This window comes from Mustela erminea, chromosome 1 (assembly GCF_009829155.1).
Source record: "Mustela erminea isolate mMusErm1 chromosome 1, mMusErm1.Pri, whole genome shotgun sequence".
NCBI classification, from domain to species: domain Eukaryota; kingdom Metazoa; phylum Chordata; class Mammalia; order Carnivora; family Mustelidae; genus Mustela; species Mustela erminea.
Window position 1 is genome coordinate 37640990 of NC_045614.1, and position 24994 is coordinate 37665983.

At 39.1% G+C, this 24994-nt stretch overlaps 1 protein-coding gene across 6 annotated transcripts in view; it reads left to right on the forward strand.

Moving 5' to 3' along the window:
• The window catches only part of MITF (melanocyte inducing transcription factor), a 221606-nt gene that overhangs the window by 105744 nt on the left and 90868 nt on the right, over positions 1-24994 (forward strand). The window contains exon 1 of one of the 6 annotated variants that reach the window (XM_032324937.1): positions 12690-13274. The exons of 4 other annotated variants lie outside the window; for them this stretch is intronic. In XM_032324937.1, coding sequence (XP_032180828.1) covers positions 13219-13274 — 56 coding nt within the window. In that variant the 5' untranslated portion in view covers positions 12690-13218. Of the gene's footprint in view, positions 1-12689; positions 13275-24994 lie in introns of those variants that run through there. One more of the 6 variants, XM_032324945.1, reaches the window with a different exon arrangement.

Consider the following 24994-nt stretch of genomic DNA (forward strand, 5'->3'; position numbering starts at 1 on the left):
TTATTTTTATTAACATATAATGTATTGTTTGCTGCAAGGTATGGGTCTGTGAATCATCAGGCTTACACATTTTACAGCACTCACCATAGCACATACCTTCCCCAGTGTCCATAACCCAACCACCCTATCCCTATCCCCCCTACCCCCAGCAACCCTCAGGATCTCATCCATTTCTTATGGCTGAGTAATATTCTGTTGTGCATGTGTGTTTGTATAAATGTGTGTGTGTGTGTGTGTGTGTGTGTGTGTGTGTGTGTGTGTTCTCATCCTTCTTTATTCATTTAGTGGACATTTAGGTTGCTTCCATATTTTGGCTATTGTGAGTAATGCTGAAGTACACATAGAGGTGCATATAAAAAATTGTCTAAAGTCTTTGTAGCAGTTTATGCCCTCAGCAACAACATCCGGATGTTCTCCTTGCTCCATTTCTTGCCAGGGTTTGGTAACGCATCTCTATTTCATTTTATTGAGGACTGTATATGATTTTTCATAGAAGGAGATTACGGGCACATGAAGGGTGCTCTAGGCAAGAGGAACAACCCAAGCAAGAGCATGTAGCTAGGACGAGGGAGTGAATATGTTGTTTGTAGTGCTTGGAATACTTACAGTAGTTGAGACTGGAGAGGTAAGCGGGCCTTGATTGTCAGTCTCAAAAAGAAACCTGAAATTCACTTATTCTGTGTTGACGACACATCAATTTCATTAAAATAGCTGTATGAAAACAGCAAGCCATGCTTTAGGAAGCACTCTCAATAGTAGTAGCATAGAATATATTGAGGGCAGTTAGAGTGAACAGGTTAGCAGTCCAGGCCAGAGCTGAATCATGGCAGAATAACCTTGAGGGCAGAGAAGATGCAATTTGGTGGTTGATGGGAAAGATGTGATGAGTAACCGGACAGTCGAAGGTTAAGGGGGCAAAGAGTAAAAGACATCTCTGACCTGGTGGTATGTTAGCCAGTCATGTCAAAGTTCACTGTTACCCTTAATGAGTGACCTATGCTTGCTGTCCCTCTTTCTTCCCTTTCCTTACACTTCATACTCTGTAATTTTTTTAAAGTTGTTAAATATGTCTAAAACCTATTGGCTTATAAAGAACAATAAAATGAACAAACATGTACCCACTGTATCTACAGACGCAGAATATTTAAAAGTCTCATCTTTGGTCACATCCTTCCCTTTAACTCCTACCCAGCTAACTACCACCCTGAATTTCAGGCTGATCACATTCTTGCTTTTCATCATAGTTTAACTGTCTTTTATCTGATATTTAGTAGCATCTCTGACCTCTGCTTACTTGATGCCAGTAGGACCTGCCTCTCCATCTGTAACAGCTGAAGGTGTCTCCAGACATTGTCAAGTGTTCCCTGGAGACAAAATCACCCCCAGTTGAGAACCACTGCTCTGAAGTGTTAGGATTCAGTGAAGAGGCATTGAGTTTCTGTGACTGACAGGAGAGAGCCATTGTGTAACCTTCCTTCCTTCCCTGCTGCCCCACACCAGCCCCAGGTGGCTGTGGACAGTGGTATGTTCTTGTCTTTTGGTAGCGGACCTTTCCTGGTCCTGGAGATGGGCCTTTTCCTCGTATAAGTGCTGATGACTATTTTCTGTATTCTCATGGACCATAAGTCTACTTTCTGTCTAGCTGCATCTCTCTTTGCCCTAATCCCTCCCCGCTTCAAGGTAGTTTTTATGGGCCTGATGAGCAAATAACGCTTACTGCATTTACGAATTGATTCCATTTCTCCCCAAGCAAACAAAAAAGCCTGTAAGCATGTAATTCTTGAGATTTACTGTCATTAAAAAATATATATATTAAGTACATGTTAAAAAATCAGAGTTAAAAGTGCCAATAAACTGTAAGATGCACATATTTTAAGTATACATTTTATAGCATTATTGATAGTTTGCTACTGATTTGGGCTAGGAGTGATGGAAAATATTCACATTGGTAAAGATGATGGAACCTTTCATTTTTCTAAATTAAAATCTGAAAAATTGAAATTAAAATATATTTCGGTGTACACAGCTCTCCCATAACTTTGTGCATGGATTTTTTTTTTCAAGTGCAACACAAACCTGTCCATGAATCCCAAAGCATTATAAAGTTGGCTCCATCTAGTGTGTGAAAGTATTATACAGCTAGGGGGGGAAAGCTGTACTAAAAATCTCTTGGTACTTCATTATGAAATTAGGGGAAAAAAAACCAAAAACAGACCAAAATAAAAGTGGACTACAAGTTATATTTGTGCCCTAGGAGGTAACACAGGTAGAAATGACCTTCACAGTGAGAGAGGAGAGAGGAGAAGTCGTTATACATTGAAACATCAACATCAAGCATGCCTGACATTGTGCTCTAACAGCCTTGCCTTTCCCTCCTCCTGGATGGAGGGCTCGTTTACAGGCACAGTCAACAAACATGGCATGTCACTTGCCATGCCTGGCAGTGTGATATTCTCCATCCTGCCTGGCCAGATCCCCACTCTTCCAGTATGGAATCATATCTGAGAGTCATGCTCATTTTCCACAGTTAGGTGAGCGATGAGGGCTAGGCCCCCTTACTCTGTTTTCTGAGCCCGGGATGATTTTCTTGATCACACTGCAACTCTTTGTAGCTGGGAGCTTCCCACTGCCACGGAGTAGGCCCCTATCTCTTGGTTGTGTTTCATCTTGTTTCCTCGGAAGGATCCTGGCACAGTCTTCATTTCTTTCGATCAGCATTTCCCAAATTTCAGCCATTCTCAAGCGAACTTCATGACTTTTGCCCCCCTTGACTCTGGGGGGGGCTTAAAAAAGTAGGACTGTATTTTCAAGAAATGATATAATGGAAATCACAAGTGGAAGTACACGTAAAATAAATAAAACGAAACTGGAAGAAAACTGTCAGATTCTTATAAGGTGTGTTTTCTGGAAGTGCCTGAGCCTGAGGTCGGAGCTTTTTTGGTTACAAAGGGCAAGTGTTGAGAGATTGAAGACATATTTTAGCATCAAACAGAGACTTTTCCTGGGATGAAAGAAATTTGAATGGCCTTCTCACTGTGTAATTCCATGGTTATTTATTGTGGAGTCTGTGCGTCTGGATTTAAGATCATCTGTGTCCCACACTGGCAGACGGCTTAAGATTTACCATCTTTGCCAATGGAACTTCATCATTTTCCTCATTTCCAAAAGGCCTTGTTTCCCCTAAAAATAATACTTTTTATTAATAATACTTTTCCGAGCACTTCCTTACTTCTTCCTCCATTAACAAGTATAAATTGTGCTGATATCCCACATTTTCTCACTCTCTTTTCCAACTAGATAAAGTAACTTGAGGACAAAAATTGTGTGTTTGTGTTTCCTTCTCGTGAATGCCATTAATTTAATTCATGCTTGGCATAAATAAGCAGGGAAGCACGCGTCATTCCTTTTTTTTTTTTTTTTTTTAAGGTAAGTCATAGTCAGAAGTGGTCAGAAAAAGCACCATGGTCAATTAATTAATCACTTAGCCCGTTGACAAATAGTTATTGGGCTCCTTCTCTGGATCTGGAAAGGTGCCTGGTTCAAGAGAGAGGAGGTGAACTAAACACATGGTTTATGCCTTCATGGAATTCAGAATCTAGTGTGGGATGTGGGGCATAGACTACGAAAGAGGTATCTGTAGTGCACAGTGCTAATTATAGACTTAGTTTCCTTCCGGGATTGTTGGGTGCCTCAGGTAAATTTGGAACACAGGAGCATAAAAAAAAGGCATGTGGGCTCTGGAGTTTCAAACCTCAGATCTACCACTTATTAACATCTTGACTTTGGGCAAGCTACTCACCTCACTAAGTGTCCCTCAGTGTCTTTATTTAAATTAAAAAAAAAAGATTAGATAAACATAAGGTGTGATATGCAAATACAAGGTACAGTTATCATTGTGACAATATGATGAATTCTGTATTCTGTCCACCAACCCCCCAACTTTTTTAAAAGTGAGATAGAAAGAAACAGGATGTCATTTTCCCCAAATATTCAAATTCCCTGCCTGCCACACTTGTAAATGAAAATACATTGATCTTTGATCCAGTATTAGAAAGCAAACATCCTTGTTAATGGGACTATCACTGTGGATAGTGCTTAAAGATTGCAAAGCCACACAATTTTCAAATTGTCTATGTAAATTAATAAATGATTTGAGCATTTCTCTGTCCAGGTTCTAAGGTCCCTGGTAGTACTGATTTATATCAAGTATATCAAACAGTGCCTGGGACATAGTAGTTGCTCAGAAAGTATTTGTTGAATTGTTAACAGAGTTGAGTTCCTGGACCTCCCATCGATGGAAAGGAGACCGGATCCAAAAGTCAAAGGCACAAGCAAGGCTTTAGTGGGGCTATAGCTCAAGTGGAAGGGAAACAGCATCAGCCAGAATGATCAGGGCAGCCTCCCAGAACACAGGGGAGGCCCTGCTGCTATATAGAAAGTTCTCTCTCCGGTAGGTTCCTGCTTGGGTCTGGTCCACTATGCTAATAAGGTAGAGGCATTAAAAAAAAAAAAAAGTGCCTCCTCCTGATTGGTGGGAAGGTCGATATTGGCGGTAACTCAGGCAGCTCATTGGTGCTTTTTGGGGCCGGGATCCTCAGTGTTGTCTGGCTTGTGTATGGGGCCGTATCCTTGGCCATATCCAGGTTCTGTTTGGTGAGAGAAGTATTTTCACCCTGATGCCCACAGAAAGTGTCCCAGATGCATAATGTTTTTCACTTGGGGCTTATTCCCATGGTCCCTAAATGCTAGAAGGAATGAGTTTTAATGAGAATATTTTGAGTTTTCCTTTTTTTTTTCTTTCGTGATTTCATCCACATATCTTAAAAATGAAACAATGTTGTTTGATATTAGAGGCTAGAAAATCCTGAATAGGAATGGTTATTATTCTCTACATCTGCTTTGCCATCCTTGCCTGTAATATCTGGCAGGTAATTAATACTTGCTAGATGTTAAAATTAGGTAGCTTTGTTGGCACTATTTCTTTTTCTTTCTTTCTTTCTTTTTTTTTTTTTTAAGGACACATGACTTAATGTTTTAAAGCAAAGATTAAATTTTTTTCCTTTTTATTAGTTTATGGCAGTATTATTTGAAATTACACAGGCCATTAATTTAAAATATTGGTTATTTTAGCATTTTACTATCCACATAAATATACACTTTGATTATAGGAAAGACTCCCTAGGGTGTAAATTAGGTACAGAACACTAATATGTATTGAGTTTATTATGATTGATTGGATTTAATCAACAGACAGGAAGGATTTATGTGCAAATATTATTTTTCTCATTTTAAATCCTGTTTGCTCAGCATAACCAAAACAGGATGTCATTAGAATAAGAGTCAGTACTGAGATGTTTTAGAAGTTTAGGAAATTTGACTAGTAAAACAAATTTATCATAAGGTGATCTGTTGAACACAAAGAGGTTCTATTTGTTAGAGTTTTGCTTATTTAAATACATGATTTCCTGCTTAACTTCTGGGCATATTTATATAGTAAAAATACAAGTTAAAAACATAATTGACATACTGAATCAAAGCAGAGCATTCCTTGGGCTAGAATATTTCCCTATAGCTAAGACAACCATTGTAAAGGCAGTAAGTTGTCCACTATCAAAAGTTACAGATTATTAACATCTTAGTTTTTGGTTATTCATTATGAATATACTATTTACAAAAATCACAAATATATTATTCACAAATATTTCCTGAGCTTATGAATATTTAGTCTGTATAACCTCTTCAAATACCAATTTTCAGGGGCACCTGGGTGGCTCAGTGGGTTAAAGCCTCTGCCTTCAGCCCAGGTCATGATCTCAGGGTCCTGGGATCGAGCCCCGCATCGGGCTCTCTGCTCAGCGGGGAGCCTGCTTCCCTTCCCCTCTCTCTGCCTGCCTCTCTGCCCACTTGTGATCTCTGTCAAATAAATAAATAAAATATTTTTAAAATATTTTAATATCTTAACTCTTGCTTTGAAGAAGAAAGAAGCTGGAGCCTTAGATAGTGGAGATTGGTACACGCTCCTGCATCAGTCCTGAGCACCCTTAAGAGGATGGCAAAGACATCCTGCATGCCTGTTCGTTCTTCAGTCTTTAATTACTTAAAAAAAAAATATATATAGTGACTACAATAAAAGGAAAGCCACATTTTTTTTTTTTTAAATGAGTCTGGAGTTAGCCCCTAAAGTGAGAGAAAGACACCACGATTTTAAACTCCTGAAGTGGAAGATTTTATTTATCCTGATGTCACATTGTAAGTAACTTTGGGCCCCCACAATGGCGACAGCCTTATCTTCTCCTGTTTATTTACCTAGATAAAGGAAAGTAAATTGCAGTTTTACTAAATTTCTCATTTGAAGAAATGCCAGTCAAAGTGACATAATCTCGTCTGTGTTTGCCTCCGCAGCTTGGTGTTGTCTCAGGAACTTGGCCATATTGTAGATTGTGGTCTGCTTATTGCAAAATACCCCAGATAACAAAGAAACAGCCTCTTAATCTCCTTTAATTCAGGAACAAATATTTCTTTTGAAGTGAACCCTAAGAGAGAGAATATCAGAAGGCTCAAGAGAGGAAATTAATCTGTGGTATTGATTATTATATTAAATGAAAGGCTAAACAATTATTTCATGGATTTCTCCCTTCACTAATTGCTTAAAAATTGACTTCAGAAAACATTTGAGATGACTCTTTGTCAATTATATTTTTATTCTCAGGACATATTTTTCTAAACAGTCTTGAAAAGCATTAGTTTTTCTCTCTGGATGTTTGCATAAGCATCTAAATAGTTCTTTACTAAGGTCACAGTGAGCCTAAATCAAGTTTACCTGGGGTCATCTTGGTCTCGTCTGCTTTTCCTTATCAACCTGAAAAGACTTCTTTGTGTGCCAGGTACAATGAGCAGTCTTTCAGAAGATGCTGTGCCATCATTTTTACAGGGAGATCTGTTCTTGGTAGAAGGAAATAGAAACAGGATGAAAGAGATAATCATGATTGAATGGTACTGACTGGGTATTTCTCCAGATAAGTAGTCATTAAAAATCGTCTCCAGTCAGGCTGTGAGGGTTTCAATTGAGAACTGCTGGACCCCTTTCTTGTAACTTTGTATCACAGTACTTACTTATGAAGATCTGTTGTGCTCAGCAACCAAAAGCTTCCAGAGTATGTAATTGTCCCATTAATGCCTGTTGACTCCTGCTTCCTAATTAATAAAATGCCATCAGGCTGTACTTTGGAGGGCCTTTCTTATTGATCTTTTTTCCCCTCATTTTGTCACTCCTCTATCCATTCTTCCTTCTGTCCATCCATCCATCCAGCAAATATTTATTGAGCATTTGCTATATGTCAGGCACTGAGAATAAAGTAAATACAAAGGAACCTGCCTTCATCAAGGACAGAGGACAAACAAATAAAATGACTATTAGTGGGATTAAATACTATGAAAGAAAGAAAGAAATTTTTACTTGGAGAGCAGACAACCAGAAGTGGGTTGTTTTGCTTGCGGTAGGGAGGGTAGGAAGGATCTCTCTGAGGGAAAAATGTCAAACCTGTAAAGCCCTCCTCTGAGAGATGAGGGGCCGCCAGCCATGGGAGAGTCATTGGAGGAGGGAGAGCAGGGCCCCTGGCGATGTCCTCTCTGCCCAGTCTTCGGATGGGCAAGTGTATGGGAGTCTGGGTTTCTTTGGCGGGAGCCCCTGAAAACCAGAGCCCCATGCTTCTTCACTTTTGTCTTGCATACAGCGCCGGAAGGAGCCTCTCAAATGTGCTGGGCCAGTCAGTCAGTGTTTGTGTTGCAGGGCCTTACAGTGCGTTTGACTTTTCCCAGAATGGAGCATGATGATATGTGGGGAGAAGAGGGGCTGTCTTTGTTACCTTGAGAGTATTTCTTGAGTCTCATAGTCATGTTCATGGTACTCTTGAATTACCTCATAGTAAGGCTGTCACTGAACATTCAAAGCATACTCACAGTAGTTCCAGCTGGATACTTTAAAGGATTAAACTCTACAAGTAGAAACTTCTTTATGCAACAAGTAAAGAGCACTTACCTTCTGGAGTTATTTCCTGCCTCTTTTAGATGATTTACATAGAATAGATTGTATTTAATTGTATGTGTTATAATACATTATATATTAGGGGTTCCTGGGCCTGACTTTACATTTGACTTTTATGAGAATCTTTTAAAAAACACACAGAATTCCAAACTTGACACCTGGGGAGTCTCATTCAGTCATTTGTTTGGGACAAGATCCTCGACATTGGATGCTCCGGAGTTGACTCCAAGGGAGTAGTGTGGGGAGAGGAATCCCCAGGTGCTTCTGATAGGAAGACAGGCTTGGGAACTGTTGGCTGCGATCATAATGAAACATTTGAAGAGTGGTTAGATGTGTCCTAAATTGCCTGTGGGAGGTGGTTCTTGCATCAGTACAGTGCTGGGCACATCATAAGCCCTCAACCGTGGACTGTCATTAGGCCAGTGAGCAGAAGTTCGATTTTTACAGAAAAAAGCAATGACAGTCAAAAGAAAAGGTAGAAGAAAATGGTGCACTTTGGGGGGCAATAAAACATTTGATATCCAATTAAAATGAGAAATCTGACCGTGGTAATGGTTCTACATTTCTTCAGCCAAGTTTTGGACAAGTAACAAGTAAAACCTCTTATCTCTTCTCTCACTCATTCAACGTAGTGATTGAATTTTTCCTTCCAAAAAGATTCCAAGGCCCAAATTTAGCATCCAAAGAAAAAGCTGGCTGTCACTTGGATAGTTGATAGTTCCATTTTAGTTAAGGTCATCCTTGGAGAGGTCAGTAAGAATTCTGATGACTCTTGTTGGTTTGCTGGGATTTGGGGCAAGGAATAATAATTAAGATTTTAATGCATTAGAATACACGTAATATTTTTAGTCCACATTTGGTGTTTTATTTTTTAAATATTATTTTTCCTTTTCCTCCACTTGCATTTGAAAGTTCATATTTAAATTTAGGGCATATATGTATATCTATCTATCTATATATCTCCATCTATATATATCGATACACACATATATACATATGTATACATATGCATATGCACTTAGGATACTCATCTGGTTAATATAGGTGTGTACAAGAGAGTTACTTTCATGTTGTAGATTAATTCATTTTAAAGATGTTTACTGAACATCAGCTACTGACCGTTTATTCCACTAGGTTCTAGGGACACAGTGGTGAACCAAGCGGACATGGTTCCCGCTGCTCTGAGACATTTGTTGAATAATTGGGTGGCTGCTTGAGGACTGGTATTTTTTTTTATTTTTAAATTTTTAGTTGAAGTATAGTTGACATACAATATTATATTAGTTTCAGATGTATAACATAGTGAATTGACAAATATATCACAGAGTGTTCACCATGGTAAGTATAGTCACTATCTGCCACTGCACAAAGTTATTATAATATTATTGACTCTGTTCTCCATGCTGCACTTTCTGAACCATGCCTTATTTATTTGATAACTGGAAGTTTAATACCCTTCATCTGTTTTGCCTATCCTCCCACCCACACCCCCCTCTGGCAACCACCAGTTTGTTTTCTTTTCTTGTATTTATGAGTCAGTTTCTTTGTGTTTGTTCATTTGTTTTTTAGATCTCACATATAGGTGAAATTATATGTTATTTGTCTTTTTCTGACTTATTTCACTTAGAATAATACCCTGTAGTTCTATCCATATCATCACAAATGGCAAGATTTCATTATTTTTGATGCCTAAGTAATATTCCATTACACACACACACACACACACACACACACACACACCCCACATCTTCTTTATCCATTCATCTTTCATTGGACACTTAGGGTTTCATATCTTACCTATTCTAAATAATGCTTCAGTAAACATAGGGATACATATATCTTCTTGAGTAGTGCTTTTGTTTTCTTCAGGTAGATACCAGAAGTGTAATTACTGGATCATATGGTTGTTCTGTTTTTAAGTTTTTGAGGAACCTCCATACTGTTTCCCATAGTGGCTACGGTGATTTACATTTCCACCAATGGTGCCTTCCCCATCCCACCCCCACATCCTTCCCAGTATTTGTCATTTCTTATCTTCTCGATACTAGCCATTCTGACAGGTAGGCATGATATCTCATTGTGGTTTTGATTTGCATTTCCCTGATGGTGAGCCATGTTGAGCCTCTTTTCACGTGTCTGTTGGCCATATGTATATCTTCTTTGGAAAAATGTTTGGATTCTCTGCCCATTTTTAAATCAGATTTTTATTTATTTTTGGTGTTTAGCAGACCAGTATTTTAGTATTAGGGTAATGTATGTAAGGTTTCGTGAATTTTGTAGATGGTGGCATATATGCATGTTTCAGTCAAGCTTTATATTCCATTGGCTGGTGGGTATTTCATTGCTGCAGCCAAAAGGATTTTCCAAGAACTCTAGTATAATATAGATCTTTCTAAAGTACCATGAATAGTGGAACACATGCCTCTTAAAAGTAATTTTATTTAAATACTTATGTAAACAGTCAATGGACAGCCTTCTTGGGGTGGTGAATTATCTGGGATGAAAGATAAGTTGATGTCATTGGCTGAACGTGCCAGGGGAGCTTTTGGCACACCGCTTGGTGTCCCTGCTGGAATGGCTGGAATTGATACCATTGGTTTCATGGTCAACACTTGAGAGCCCATGGAGGGTACAGATTTTCCCTGTGTGTAAGCATGTAATAAATCAGGGTTTCAGTTCTAAAAGCTACCCGGTACCTTGTAACTTAATGCAATTTCAAATAGTGCCCAAAGTGAGAGAGAGTCCAATTCAGACTTTTAAAAGATAATCTCTTACAGGTCCTGATATAGTTGTTTCTTACCCCATCCTCTTTATTTTCTGTGTCCCCCCCCCCCCCCCACTCTGTCCTATTTCCGGTAGTTCTCTAGGTCAGTCAGTGTGAATCAAGGATAACAGCCCTAACCACAGTCATAACCCTAAGAGCTTTTTTTTTTTTTTTTAATTGAGAGCTTACTATATGCCAAAGACTATGCCAAACACATCACTATATTATCTTCTCCAGTTCTAACAGTAACATTTAAGATAGGCACTTTCCATTTCCCTTCCTCAGGTGAAGAATCTGGGGCAAAGGAAGTTTGGTAAATTTGCACAAGGCCACAGAGTTAGTAAGTGGTAGAATTTCAGCCTGCATAAGTTGACAGCAGAACCTGGGTCCTTTATTTTTATGCCATTTGTGACTTAGGAGAAGGGAGGTCCGGTAGGTTAGTAAGGGGAATAGTGTAGCCTCTTAGTCATCTCTTTGCTCCCATACCCAGCACAATACCTGGTGTGTAGGAAGTGCTCAGTAACTCTAGTTAATGAATACAGTTATTGCATTAGGAACCTGTATGCCCTACCCTACCCCCTTGTCTTTCTATTTATTGGTCTTTAGTTTTGCCAGTACTCTGTTCACTTTTCTGTACTTCTCTTCACCCTTTGTACCCTCAGGGCTCCCCACCTCCCATGAACTATCATTACCTCCTACCAGGACTATTGCAGTAGCCAATCTTGGCCCTCCTTTAGTTGAGTCTCAAAATAGCAGCTAGAGGGAACTTTCTAAAAACTCATCTCTGGGCCCTTTGTTCTCCTTCATATAGCCTCTCAGTGGTTTTCTGTTCACCTTAAATCAAAATCACCTCCTTCTCCCTGGCCTACCAGATCCTGTGATGGTCTGGCTCTGGTCACTGCATTAGTCTCATGGACACCACCCTTTTCCCTCCTTCTCTGTCCTCCAGCCATAATGGATCATTCTCCTAATTCCCACCTCAGGATTCTTGCATGTATTTATTGTTACTACCGCTCAGAAGACTCTTCTTCCATGTCCTCCTTCCCCCGGCTGGTGCCCCCACTCAGATCTCAGTGCAGAGGTCCCTGCCCAAGAGAAGTCTTTTTGAATCTTAGATTTTAAGCCTTTCTAGATCTCTGTAGCATTTACTACTTGTATCTTTATCTGTTTGCATGATTACTTAATATGTGTCCCACTAATCCATAAACTCCAAGAGTTTACCAAAGCCTGGGACATAGTAGGTGTCCCATAAATATTTATTAAACAAAAGAATGAATGAATGAACAAATGAGCAGACTAAAGAGTCTAAATAGCTTGCTTGAGACTCCTGGCTGGAGATTTCCTATTATTAAAGGGAAGTTAAGACAAAGGTAATTTCATTACATTATGGAATTCAGTTTGATTATGGCTTGTCGAGATTGCATTGTTTTCTAATCATTTACTTTGGAGATAAGCTCTTAGACACAGAGAGGTGAAGTCACTTGTCCTGGGCACACAGCTAGCTCATGTCACACATCTTTGTTCTGACCTTTGAATGATGTGTCAAGAGAAACATACATATTTTCATAACTCTACAGGACATCTTTGGTGTGCTGAGTCTGTAGGAGCTCCATCAATATTTGATAATATTGATGTTGTCATGTTGGAATTTTTAAAGTGTTGTCGGAGAACACGTGTTGTTATTTTTTTTCTTCTTGTACACCGGTGTGTCCAGAATTAATTGGGTGACAATCTAAGAGCACACAGATATACGGCCTAAAGATGTGTCCATCCTAGAAGACAGTGCCCACAGTTAGAAGCAGCCTGCATTTGGTTCCTAGTAGGACAGGGCAGGGACCCCCCTCATATTCTTGGGGTCCAAGAGTGAGGAATGCTGACTGGATCTCTAGCCTGCCAGCAGGAGAGCATGGCCAATTACCAGCTGCAGTTCCAAAAATGTCTCAGATCGCCCAGACTGAAAAGGGACACAAGCGATCTCACAGCCCTCCTAGATTCTGGGACTGTATTAAGTGTTAAAAATTCACCGGGATGTGAAATTACCTCCCTTTCAAGTTCTCTACTAAGGCACAGCCGCTGCAAGCCTCCACCAGCACCTGTGCTGGGGAGGGCTAAGTGAGCATCCTGAGGTGCTCCCCTGACTGCTGGGGTGAATTGCGGGCCTCCTGGGTCCCTGCATCGCCCCCCGTGCAGGGGTGAAGCAGCAGTTTTGTCCTGCAGGTACAGTAGGTACTGGATTAAACAGGTCTGCTCTTGCAGACAGAGACCAGGCACCGTTCTAGCACGAGCTGTGTTTGGATTGGAGTTTCCAGGGCCTTATCAGGAGCCACCCCTAGTGACACAGCCGGTGCCAGAACTAACTTTGACTTTCACTCCTCGCCAAGGGCTTGCAGAACACCTTAAAGGAAAAAAGATGGAGGCGCTTAGAGTTCAGATGTTCATGCCTTGCTCCTTTGAAAGCTTATATCTGTAAGTGAAGTTTTATTCTGGAAATAATCCCGGGACCACTTAACAGGAGCGATATTTTTTTTTTTTTTTTTTTTTAAGGGGGAGGATAGAGAACGGAAAGGTTTTATTGGGAGTTAAAAATACTGGAACTGTTACTTTGTGACTGTGGCTTTAATCAGCTTCAGCTGTAGCCTCTAGTATGTGGCTATGACAAGGATAACAACTAATTTGTCCAGGGGGGTGGGGGTGGCGGATCAAAATGCTGGTCTCTTAGCTTTGTCTTCTTGTTTAAAATTGAATGTTGATCTTAAATTAATAATGCCAAAAAAATGACCGCTTGAAAAATCTGAGAACAGAGCTTGATTTATGATTATGGGGTAGATTACAGCTCAGCTTCGTCATGAATAAAAAAGGGTTCTCTTCAGGAAAACGAGTGTGCTTAGCAATGACATTTGTCAGAATTGTCCTATTGCAAACACTTTGGATTTTTTGCTTTCTCTCTCTTTCTCTCTCGTTTTTTTACCTAACTGTGGAATAATAGCAGTTGCATTTATAAATAATCTTGTTTGCATTTCTGTATATTGATTTTTTTTTTCCTCTTTGAGAGAAAAACAAAACATCCAAACATCAGAATCATCTGCCTGTCATATCAATGTAGAACAAGTTTGCGATGGGCAGTTTCAAAGAAATACTTAAAAAGAGAAAGACTAAGTAGATGATAGCTGCCCCCCCCACCTTAACATTTACTTTCATTGTTAGGTGATAAGATTTGGAAACAATACTAAAAGCTGTGTCCCTCAGTGAATAGGCATTCAAGCAAATCAACTTATGCAAAAGCCACCTCTGGAGCTTAATAATTATTTACTGAACGTTCCTGGGTCATGAGAGAGGTTCTGATTAAGTCAGAAAAGCATTATGTTCAGCAGCTTGTGAAGGTGTGTTTAAAGACGGCAAGAATCATGGAAAAATACTAAATGTAGCAGAACTATTTTTAGAATTTGATTCTTAAAAAATGAATTCCCACAAATTCAAGCGCCGTTGAAGTTCCTAATGTTCAGTACGTACATCTTTAGAAGTTCTCGGAGTAGCTTTTTAAATGATTTCTAATTTCTTGTGCTATTTTGGCTGTACTGAGTTTGTTTTCATTGATACTGTTTTCATTCTATAGGTCATTGAAACAGTTTAAATACTTACCTCTTCTAAAATGATAGAGCATTTTACGAACACAGTTTATGTATTTTAATTATGTATTCAAAATGCCATTATCCTAGAAAGGTTGTAAGTTTCTGCTTCGCAAACCAGATAATAGTTAAGGAGATGATGGCTGCTCTGTGTGATTCATACCCAAGAATGTATCTGTAACTTACTAATGTTTTAAATATTAATTTTATGCAAATTAGTGGATGGCATGAATGGATAAAATATGCCGTTCTGATGCAGCCTAAGGACAGTAATGATGTCACCCTTGAAATTACACCAGTTAATTCTTAATTTGAACTACTTTTGCTTAATTGATTCTGAATTTCTTTATCTGGTTAAAGGAAATACTCTTCATAGGAGCAGGCTTCCCTTCTAAATTCCCAGAAGGAAGTTCTTAGCACACGTCTTTGGCAGAACTCTTCACTGAGCTGTTGCCTGTTAACTTCTTTGTTCCTGTTCTTTTAGGAAGGGCACTCCCTGTGAATTAATTGTTTCCTTTGTACTTTCCTCTAGGAAAGCAGAGGAGCACTATAGCAGAAGGCAACATTCTAAGAGTTCTGGCTTCCTAGAAAATAACTTGTTAGTTTTCACTAGTGTTGAGATGTTAAGAAGATGCTCAGAGGATCCTAAATTAAGAATTAGAACATAGTGTCATATAATGTCTACTTCTTGTCCATGGTGTGCCGGCCACCATTCTAAGTATCTTACCTGTACTAAAGCATTTAATTTTTATATTTGCTCTGTGACAAAGGTGCTTTTTTCTACTTCCATTTTGCAGATGAGAAAATTGAGGTTTGGTCAGGTAAAAAATCCTACCCAAGTCATATACCTGAGAAATGATAGAGCCAGCTTTTCAACCTTCAGTGTTCTGACTCCAGGACTTATGCTTGTCTCTGTTACTATGCTCTGTGGATTTTCATTTAAGATCCTGAATGAATGATGTTTGTTCCTCTGCCTTTTTATTGAGTGGGCCTTTCCAATGCACATATTCCTGAATTACTCCAACGGTTACTCATTTGAGCTTTTGGAGGACACAGTTCCTCCACTGCTACAGTATTTGTCTATCAGATATATTTCCTTATATCCAATTCACTATTGATTATAATTAGAAGGCATCTATTTGGGGAAAGGATCTACTAAATATATGCATTGATTATGCAATCCATCCTAAATTGAGAAATCTTAAAATATAGAGGGAAAGTTTGTCTTAGAATTTAGGAAATATAGTAGGTTCCTAGAGCCCAAAGCTCTTTGGAGGAATGTTTCTCTGTCAGTGGATGATTCAAGCAAAATGGTTTGATGAAAGGTCTTCCAACACTAAGATTCTAATATCTGATTTTAATAGAGGTGGGGTATTTATTAGGATAGAAACACTGCATTTATTCATTGAACAGATATTTATTTGAGCCTACTGGGTGCCAAGTAGTCCTCTGGGTGCTGGGGAAGGTATATGTGAATGAAATATAAAAAAAATCCTGTCCTTATGGAGACCAGGTCATGAAGGACTATGCACATTTCAGCTCCATTCTTAAGTCTGGGCCTCATCCTTACAGTCCAGAGTGGCTGCTGGACTCTAGTCATTACAGCCGAAGTCCAGGAGATATGATGGTAGAACTTAGGCATGAAGCTAATCTAGCTCCTGAAAATCTGGGAAATGTCATGAATAGCAGCGTACTAGCTAAAATGAAAAGAAAATAGGAAAATGAATATTGGGTTGTTTGAGTTGTAGATTTTAGACTGAAATTTTATCTTTTTCAGAATGACTGATATTTTTCCAAAGTGTCACAAAAACCAACTGTGGTATCCAGGGCACATCAAACTGGTTTAATAAAAATGGAGATTGACTAGTCTTTGCAAGTCAGTGTCCAGTGTTCAGGGTTTTCAGGGCTTCAAGGATCATTTCATTCAGATGCTCAATGTCATCCTTCTTGTTCTCTGTCCTCTGCTGCTTCTTTCAGTTTACATTACTGTTTCACCTAGTCTGGCTTTCTTTTCAGTTGGCCCAGGAAATTGCAGACTTAACATCCCACCATCTTTCCAAATCTTTGTTTTTTTTTTTTTTTTTCCAGGTTTTGTACATTTATTCCTCTAATAACAAAATCTTACAAAGCGAGGGCAGCTACAGAACCCCATGGGCCCTGACCAGCGGCTCGCAGGCTTCCTCGAGGCTCAGTGTGGACAGGGGTGCAATGCAGCCAAGCCCCCACCCTCCAAATCTTTGTATAAGGAGAGTTCTTTTACCCCAGTAACTGTAGTCAAAGGCGTAGGGCTGCCTCCTACTTGACCATCTTGGAGCACAAGCCCATTCGGTGGATATGCTGATTGGCTAATCTTGGGTTGTGTTTCTGTGTCTGGTCTGGGGTTAGTAGCACATCATAACCTCATGAGCTGAAAGTGAGGAGCCTGGTCCTTCAAGGTGAAATCAAGGTGCTTTACCAAAGAAGTGGGGCAGGATGCTAGGCTGCTCCTGAGGCCATTATTTGTACTTTGTTTTGATTTCCACACCGTTTTGCAACCTTTGCATCTTGGCAGTAACTACATCCAAACATGCATCAAGAGAGTTCTTCATTTTGAAACATTGTAGGTACATTATCCTGTCATGTCATACAAATTACTTACACCTTAGAGGGGATGAGTTTTTCAGAGCATTTTAAAACATGGCAGCTATGTGTGGATGGGCTTCCATAGTTGGACAGAGTAAGCGAGAATTCTAGAATGTGGTCTAGTGGAAGGAAGCTTGATGTGAAAGAAAGAAAGCTCGAGTGTGGGGCATCGTAACTTTACTGGCTTTAAAACCTTTTGATGGCCTGGCTCTCAGAGGCAATTCCTGAAGAGAACTGAGTGTGAAGATTATTCCAGCCCATAGTGGCATCTGTGGAAAACAGAGAACATTTGTGGTCATAAAATGAGGAAATGGCATGCTTGTATCATTCACTGTCATCTTTTAGTTAGAGTGTATAGAACTGAGAAACTCTGGGAGTGGGGAAAATAATCAACTTAAAAAAAAGTCTGATGATGAAAATTGCCCATAAGAACATTGGTCGTATGTTACAGAAGTCTCTTGAACATTTTTGGTCATCCTTCCTAGTTAAATTTTTCAAGCGAACTCTCAACATACTTTTATTTTATTTATAAATTATAAACATGTTTATAATGCTTATATATTATACACATTACTTTATGTTACATTATATTATAATTACATTATATGATATGTACAAAAGTAGAAAATAAAAATGATGGTTAAAATATATGTAAAGAAATGTTCTAATATTTTCTTCCTGAGCCCCAGAATACCATTTTTTGAACCTTCTTTTGAAGAATATTGATATACTGGGAGTCTTCTTAGGGTTCTCTTTCATTTTGACCTAATCAATTACTGAGATTATCCTTCCTGATACTGGAGGTCCAGCTTCAAGAATATTAATTCTGAATAGATGCAGAGAGTCTCCAGTTTTTAACCAACGAATTAGGGCTTAGGTTTGGAAAAGTCAAGATTTCAGACTTTTTTTTTAAAGATTTTATTTATTTATTTGACAGAGAGATCACAAGTAGGCAGAGAGGCAGGCAGAGAAAGAGGAGGAAGCAGGCTCCCCACTGAGCAGAGAGCCCGATGGGGGGCTCAATCCCAGGACCCTGGGATCATGGCCTGAGCCGAAGGCAGAGGCTTTAACCCACTGAGAAACCCAGGCACCCCAAGATTTCAGATTTTAACTTACATGGGATTAGTGGTGATTCTTTTAGGATGTTCTCTTCCTTTCATACAATGAAAGGTGCAGAGCTTCAAAGCACAGGAGTGCTGTCCACTTAGGACACCATCATCTCCCTCCTGTCTAGCAGAACCTGACCTTTGGGAAGCATCCAAGTATTTGGTGAAGGAAAGGAGAGGAGAAAGACAAGCTGTACTTTGCAGTCCTTTTTCTTTTCTCTGTGCCAGAAACCTGTAGTATGTATTATCTGAGCTGGTAATGTTACCAGAAACATTTTGGCAGGTTTTCCTTTTTTTTTTTCCTTGACCATTAAAACCCAGAGTTGATGATGACAGAAGTCCAGAAGATCCCCGTATTTGAAGCCGAACTATGAAATCTAGTATTCTGACATGTACAAGTAACAAAATCTTTTCTTACGGGCACTTGGTTCTACCATGAGTGGTGAAAAGGTCATCCTTATATTCACAGTGCGATTACTTGAGAAGGAATGGGAAAGTTAAGATAATGGAAAGGCTGATCATTCTGAAGTATTGAATACCTAGACTGTCATTTAAAAAGATAAATCCACTGACCAGCTCTTGCTTCAGTGATTTCTGCACTTGGAGGCACTCACACAAGATTCTTAATCATTTCTTTTTGCTGACAGAACCAACTGATTTGGGGGGCACTTTCTGTAAATTCAGCCTTTTGGTTCCTTTTTCTTAGGATAACATAGTTGTGTTGTAACCATAAAGATCCACTGGCACTTTTTGGATGGATGTTTTTATTTGTTTGGTTTTATAGCCCATTTGGCAGGAGAGAGTAACCCCCATTTCCTTCCATTCCTCGTGTTGGAATCAGTGTAATAAAGACTTAAGAGTTCTTGGCAGGCTTGCTGGAGGTGGGGGATGGCATGAATTTCCTCAGATGTGGAAGAAAGTGTTCTCATCTAAGAATACAAGGTGTGAGCTTCAGGGCCTACTGAACTCCTTAGGTATTAATTTACTCTTAGTTTCTGAACATGGTCAGGCATCAGAATCAGCTGCAGAATTTTTATAGACATATTGATCCCTGAGCCTCATCTTACCTGAAATCAGAATTTCTAGAGATGGAGACTGGAATGGCATTCTAGCTGATTTTTTTGGCAGCTGCTCTTACATGGAAACTCTGGTGCCTTAACCTGATTTTGACCTGGCATTCTCACTTGTGTGCCTTCTTGTGTCTGCACTGTGTATTTGAACCTCAGCCATTGTGCCTTCCTGAACATCGTTACATTATACTCCAAGTGTACAGGCAAATGCTAGGCTTTGAGCTCTGTTAACTTAATGATTATACTGAAGATTAATTTTCCCTGGAGGACAATGCTAGAATTTTTACTTTATATCTCAGGGGAGAATTGCAGGATAAATAATCTCCCTCCACCCCTGCAAAACTTTGTCCTGTTCTCTGAATTAAATAGGGATTCCCTAAATCTTAAGAGGGAAATCTGCTGTCATCTGAACTTGAATATAGGCTTATACAAAATTGCTTTTAAAAAAAGATTTTATTTTTATTTATTTATTTGAGAGAGAGAGGGAATGAGAGAGAGAGCGCATGAGAGGAGGAAGGTCAGAGGGAGAAGAATACTCCCTGCTGAGCAGGAAGCCCGAGACGGGTCTTCATCCTGGGACTCCAGGATCATGACCTGAGCCAAAGGCAGTTGTTCAACCAACTGAGCTACCCAGGCGTCCCACAAAATTGTTTCTTTGCATCAAAAAAGAAGTAGCAAGTTCATGGTTTGCTATTTCTTCTACTATTAATTTTTGAACTCTGTTCCAGTTTAATGGACTCTGTTCCAGTCATGCTAATTTTGTTTACATCTGTCATAGATTTTAATCCTCATCACAACGCTGATAGGCAGATGTATTAAACAGTCTTCATAAATAAGGAAAACTGAAGCTCAAAGGGATTGACCGAGTTGGCCATGGTCACAGATTCATAAGTGGCAGAGCTGGACTCTGCCTGAGGAATTGAAGAGAGGAAACACAGGAAAAAGTATGTCGTCTCCTTCAGCCCAGAGACTACATTGCAACTGACATCTGGTTTCCTACCTTGGATAATAAACCATGTTATGGAGACCAAGCTGAACCATAAGGTCTATTAAAGGGATATTGGCATCACTGTCAAAGATGAAGTGTGGCTGGGTCAATGTCATTTGGATCTCAAGGAATTTCTTTTTTTTTCTTTTAATATTTTATTTATTTATTTGACAGAGAGAGGGAGAAAGATCACAAGTAGGCAGAGAGGCAGGCAGAGAGAGAGAAGGAAGCAGGCTCCCTGCTGAGCAGAGAGCCTAATGCAGGACTCCTTCCCAGGACCCTGAGATCATGACCTGAGCTGAAGGCAGAGGCTTTAACCCACTGAGCCACCCAGGTGCCCTCTCATGGAATTTCTGGTATATTTAAGAATTTAATGAAAGCCATTAATTGACTGTATGAATTGAGGAATTTACAAGACATTTTGGACCACATATCCAATATCTACACCATCCCAGAGAAGGGGGAAGCTTTGAAGGTTTAAATACAAATTCAGCCATAGAAGTGGGAACTCAGGTCACATGTGTGGCTGTCTGGTGTTTATCCAATGGATGTGGTCTTGTGGACTTTAACATTGGTGACATTGGCACACTCAGTCATAGCCGTGCATTAGGGAGTGGGGCTTGGAGAGGGTCAGAGCAGTGGAATGGCTCATGGACCATCCGGCTGCTCAGCAGTGACTGAGCTAGAACTTGGGTCCAGTTGATAGTCCTCCTCCTTGAATCCCGTTGAGAAATTCGCAGCTCTTGGGAAGTTGTGTGTCAGGCTTCACTGCTTCAGGGAAATGCTAGTAACGGCGTTTGCCTCTCCTTCCCTTGGCTGTGAAGGGGTGATTTCTTAGAGTGAGTGATATACACCTTCCCAGGTGGAACTATTTAAGAGTCAGACAATCTGGATAACTGACTTAATTTTAGGGCATCTCAGAAAAATGTTTGTGACCGTGGCTTTAAACAGTGTGAGGTTAGAAACTAGGTATCCCCAGCACCTGGCACAGAGGGAACACTCCCTGAGTAGTTGTTGAATAAATGACCTTTACATAATCTGATTAAAAGGCATCAGACTCACTGAATTAGGATTACCTAATGCAGATTGAGCCCCAGATGAGTGCAGTTAGCTTTTAAAACTAAATTCTTCTGGACGACTCTCCTTGCTTATCTTTAATGACGAAAGCATCAGGTCCCCATTTTAAACATAAGCTTTTGTAGCCACGTGTGATGTTCTCACATAAGCTGCGACTTTGAGTTTAAAACCTGATGCTCCTTTGTCTTGCTCCCACTTTGAGGGGTAGATATCTTCATTTTTGTCTATGATTGCTGATTTAATTAATTCTAAGAGACAGAGGTCTTTAAAAAATGTCAAATAAAGCTGAGGATCTGGAGTCATCTTTAACAATCTAGAAAGACCCTGCAGGGAGTGTGTGTAGTGAAGTGACTACAGTCTTCCTTTTGCATTTGTTTTTTTTTTTTAGAAAATTTATTAAAATAATTTCAATTAGCCAAGCTCTGCTACATTTTCCTTATTGGACTTTCAATTTATTTATAGGGGTATACTGTATAAATATGCATTTTTTTTCTGATAGGGTATCTCAGCAAATGCTTTAAATGATATTGTTGAGAACGTAAAGTCTGAAGCCTTACTGTGGTTGATAACTGGTAATTTTAATTTAAGATGTCTCAAGAATGCTTTACTGTTAATTGAAAGGATTTTTCCCCCAGTATCACAGCCAATGGCTTGTCTTGAGCAGCTAATTAGTGCGATTATTCCACAGCTGCATTTGCTACAGCACAAAGGTTTGCTCCTGGTTTTATCAAAAGGATCAGTCTCTCTGGGAATGTTTCAACCTGACAGGCTTTGAATAGTAAGGCTGTTATTTATTTATTTATTTTTTACGAGCTGTTCTCCCTTCTTCCCCCACCACCTTCCTTTTCTCGTTCAAGAAGCTGCATTTGAGCTTTGAACACACACTCAAAAATGTGAAAATACCTTTGCTTTTAATGCTCTTCTGAATAGAGCCTTACCTGGTGAATAGATTATTCTGAGTAACGTCTAGGGGTTCCTACTGTGTGGATGAGTACATGATATTAAAATAAGTGGGGTATTCACGTTGTTTAATCTGTGCGCGTCTATAGGAAACTGTAAAGGACAGAGGACTTAAGTCTTCTGGAATGCTGAAGATCTCCAGGAGAACCAAGCCACTGATACTCTCAGCACTTTCTCTTCCTACTCTCAAAATACAGTCTGTGATGGATCCTGTCTCTTTTCCTTCAGGCAACGGGTGACTTTGATTACCAAGTCATTCCTTCATGTTCGTAAATTAGTTCATGTTCCTCATGTTTTTAAATTAGAGACATATATTCTGCCATTGAGAAAAATATTTTGGCTTTTTTATGATTTAGGGGGGAGTAGAAAGAGAAAGAAAGAGCAGAAAAGAAAAAAAGAGAATAGAAAAGAAAAAGAAAGTAAGAAAGAAAAGAAAGAAATTAACCTTTAGTTCTACTTTCCATCTGACAGCTAAGATTACCCTGATTCAGTCCCTACTAGGCATGTCTATTTGTGTACATACATACACACACTTTACTTATTTTAAATTAAAACATAAATACTCTTTTGATTGCTACTTTTTATTTTATCCTTATTATCTACTTTTCTTACTTTGCTCTGTAGTTGTGCAGTTTTTTTTTAAAGTAGTATGATATCAAATTCATGTATTAACAGCTTACTTTTTAAAACCAGTTTTATGCTGAAATCTTATAAATGGCTTTATTTTTCCCCAGTTTTATTGAGGTGTAATTGACAAAAGCTATATATATATTTAAGGTGTATAATGTGATGACTTGATACATGTGTATACATTGTGAAATGATTACAGTCAAGCTAATTAATACATCCATCATGTAGTTACTATTTCTTTTCTTTTTCTTTTTTCTTTTTTTGCTATGAGTAAGGTCCACTCTTATAGCGAATTTCAAGTGTGCAATAAGTATTGTTACTATAGTTGCCTTGATGAACATTGGATCCCTAGAACCTGACCTCATAACTAAAAGTTTGTGCCTTTTGACCAGGCTCTCCCCTAATAATTTATGTAGTCATTCTCATATGAGGGGGAAGATTTAGGAGGCTCGGAATTTTTTTTTTAAGATTTTATGTGTTTATTTGACAGAAATCATAAGTAGGCAGAGAGGCAGGCAGAGAGAGGAGGAATCAGGCTCCCTGCTGGGCAGAGATCTCAATGTTGGGCTCAATCCCAGGACCCTGGGATCATGACCTGAGTCAGAGGCAGAGGTTTTAACCCACTGAGCCACCCAGGTGCCCCAAGGTTCAGAATATTTTGCAATGTGTAAATAGCTTTGCAATGTCAAGTTTTCCACATTTTGAATTATGTTCTTAGGAAAACTGTCCATCAATGAAATTTCTGAGTCAGATTGTCCGAACAATATTAAAGCTTTTTGATAAAGTTGTTTTTCTTTTGCTTTTCTTAATATGCCTTAAAGGATGTGCCAGCAATGGCTCAGACTAGCATTATTGGTATACTTATTCTGGTAGTGAACATTTTTTTTTTTAAATTGGGTCATACCGTGAATACTTTTTTTTGCAGCTGAATTTTCTAAGTTTATTATATTGTGTAGATTTAATTATAACTGTAAACATACTATTTCTTCAGCATTTTGAATGGTTGCTTAGTATTACCTTATTTGATCCTATCATAATTCCCTGAATTGATTTCCTATGATGAGTAGTCAAGTTAACTGCTGGTATAATTTTTATCGTGTAGTTTTCTGGAACCGTGTGAGAGAGAAACACAAACATCTCATCTGTTAGCATGTTTTGCTACCTGCAGAATTTGAAGGTTCTTGTCTTTAAGGAGTTCGTGAGGACGGCCAATGGCTTAAAGGCTTTATTTTGTCTTTTGTTGGAGGGTAAAGACCATACTAGGGTTTATACTCAAGGAAGGAAGCTAAAGCCTTACATATTTCCCTTGATGAGCGACTTCCTTGAGAGTGAAATTTTCTCAAATGTTACTGGGTTTTTCCGTTTCTAGGTACCAAGGTTTTGCGCTGTTTGCCCTAAGCAGAGATTTTTTTTTTTAAAGAAAACCAAATTGCTGGAAATAAATAATTAATGAAAAATTCTATCTAGTAATAATAGCAAGGACAAACCTTTATTGAAATAGTACTACATGGCCCTCATTGTACTAGGCAATTTATGTGCATTATTTTACTGAATTGTCTCCAAATCCTGAAGAGGTAGGACATAAAATACAAGGAATGTAACCGAAGTTTTTAAAACCCCCTCTCTCTCTGATAAATGAGTAAATGTGTGAAAAAACTATTATTATCCCTCTTTTCCAGATAAGGTAACTAAGGCAGAGGGAGGTTGAATAAACTTGTTGATGCTGTAAAGCTGGCAAGATAAGCAGTCGCAACCCATATTTAGGAAAATTAGGAGTTCTTTTCTTCCTAACTTAGGACTAGTGTTTAAGCTTTTTCTGTAATTTTGGAGAGAGTGAGCACCAAAACCATCAGAAGTAGGCCGCATGGGGATCTCACAGACATGTGTAGGGGAGAGCTTGCCAAGATGAATCAGGAGAAAAGACCGTACAAAGAACACCAGACGGAGAACTGTGTTGTCAAACCAGCCTGTCCTCTGCCCCCCTCCCTGAAGCCTGAAGTTGAGCCCAGGGTTAACCTTCCTGGTCCAAATGATTCTTTCGTGAATGGTTTTTACTTCCCATTTCCTCACAGAATCTCCCCATGACAAAGTTCACCTTTTCTTGAAA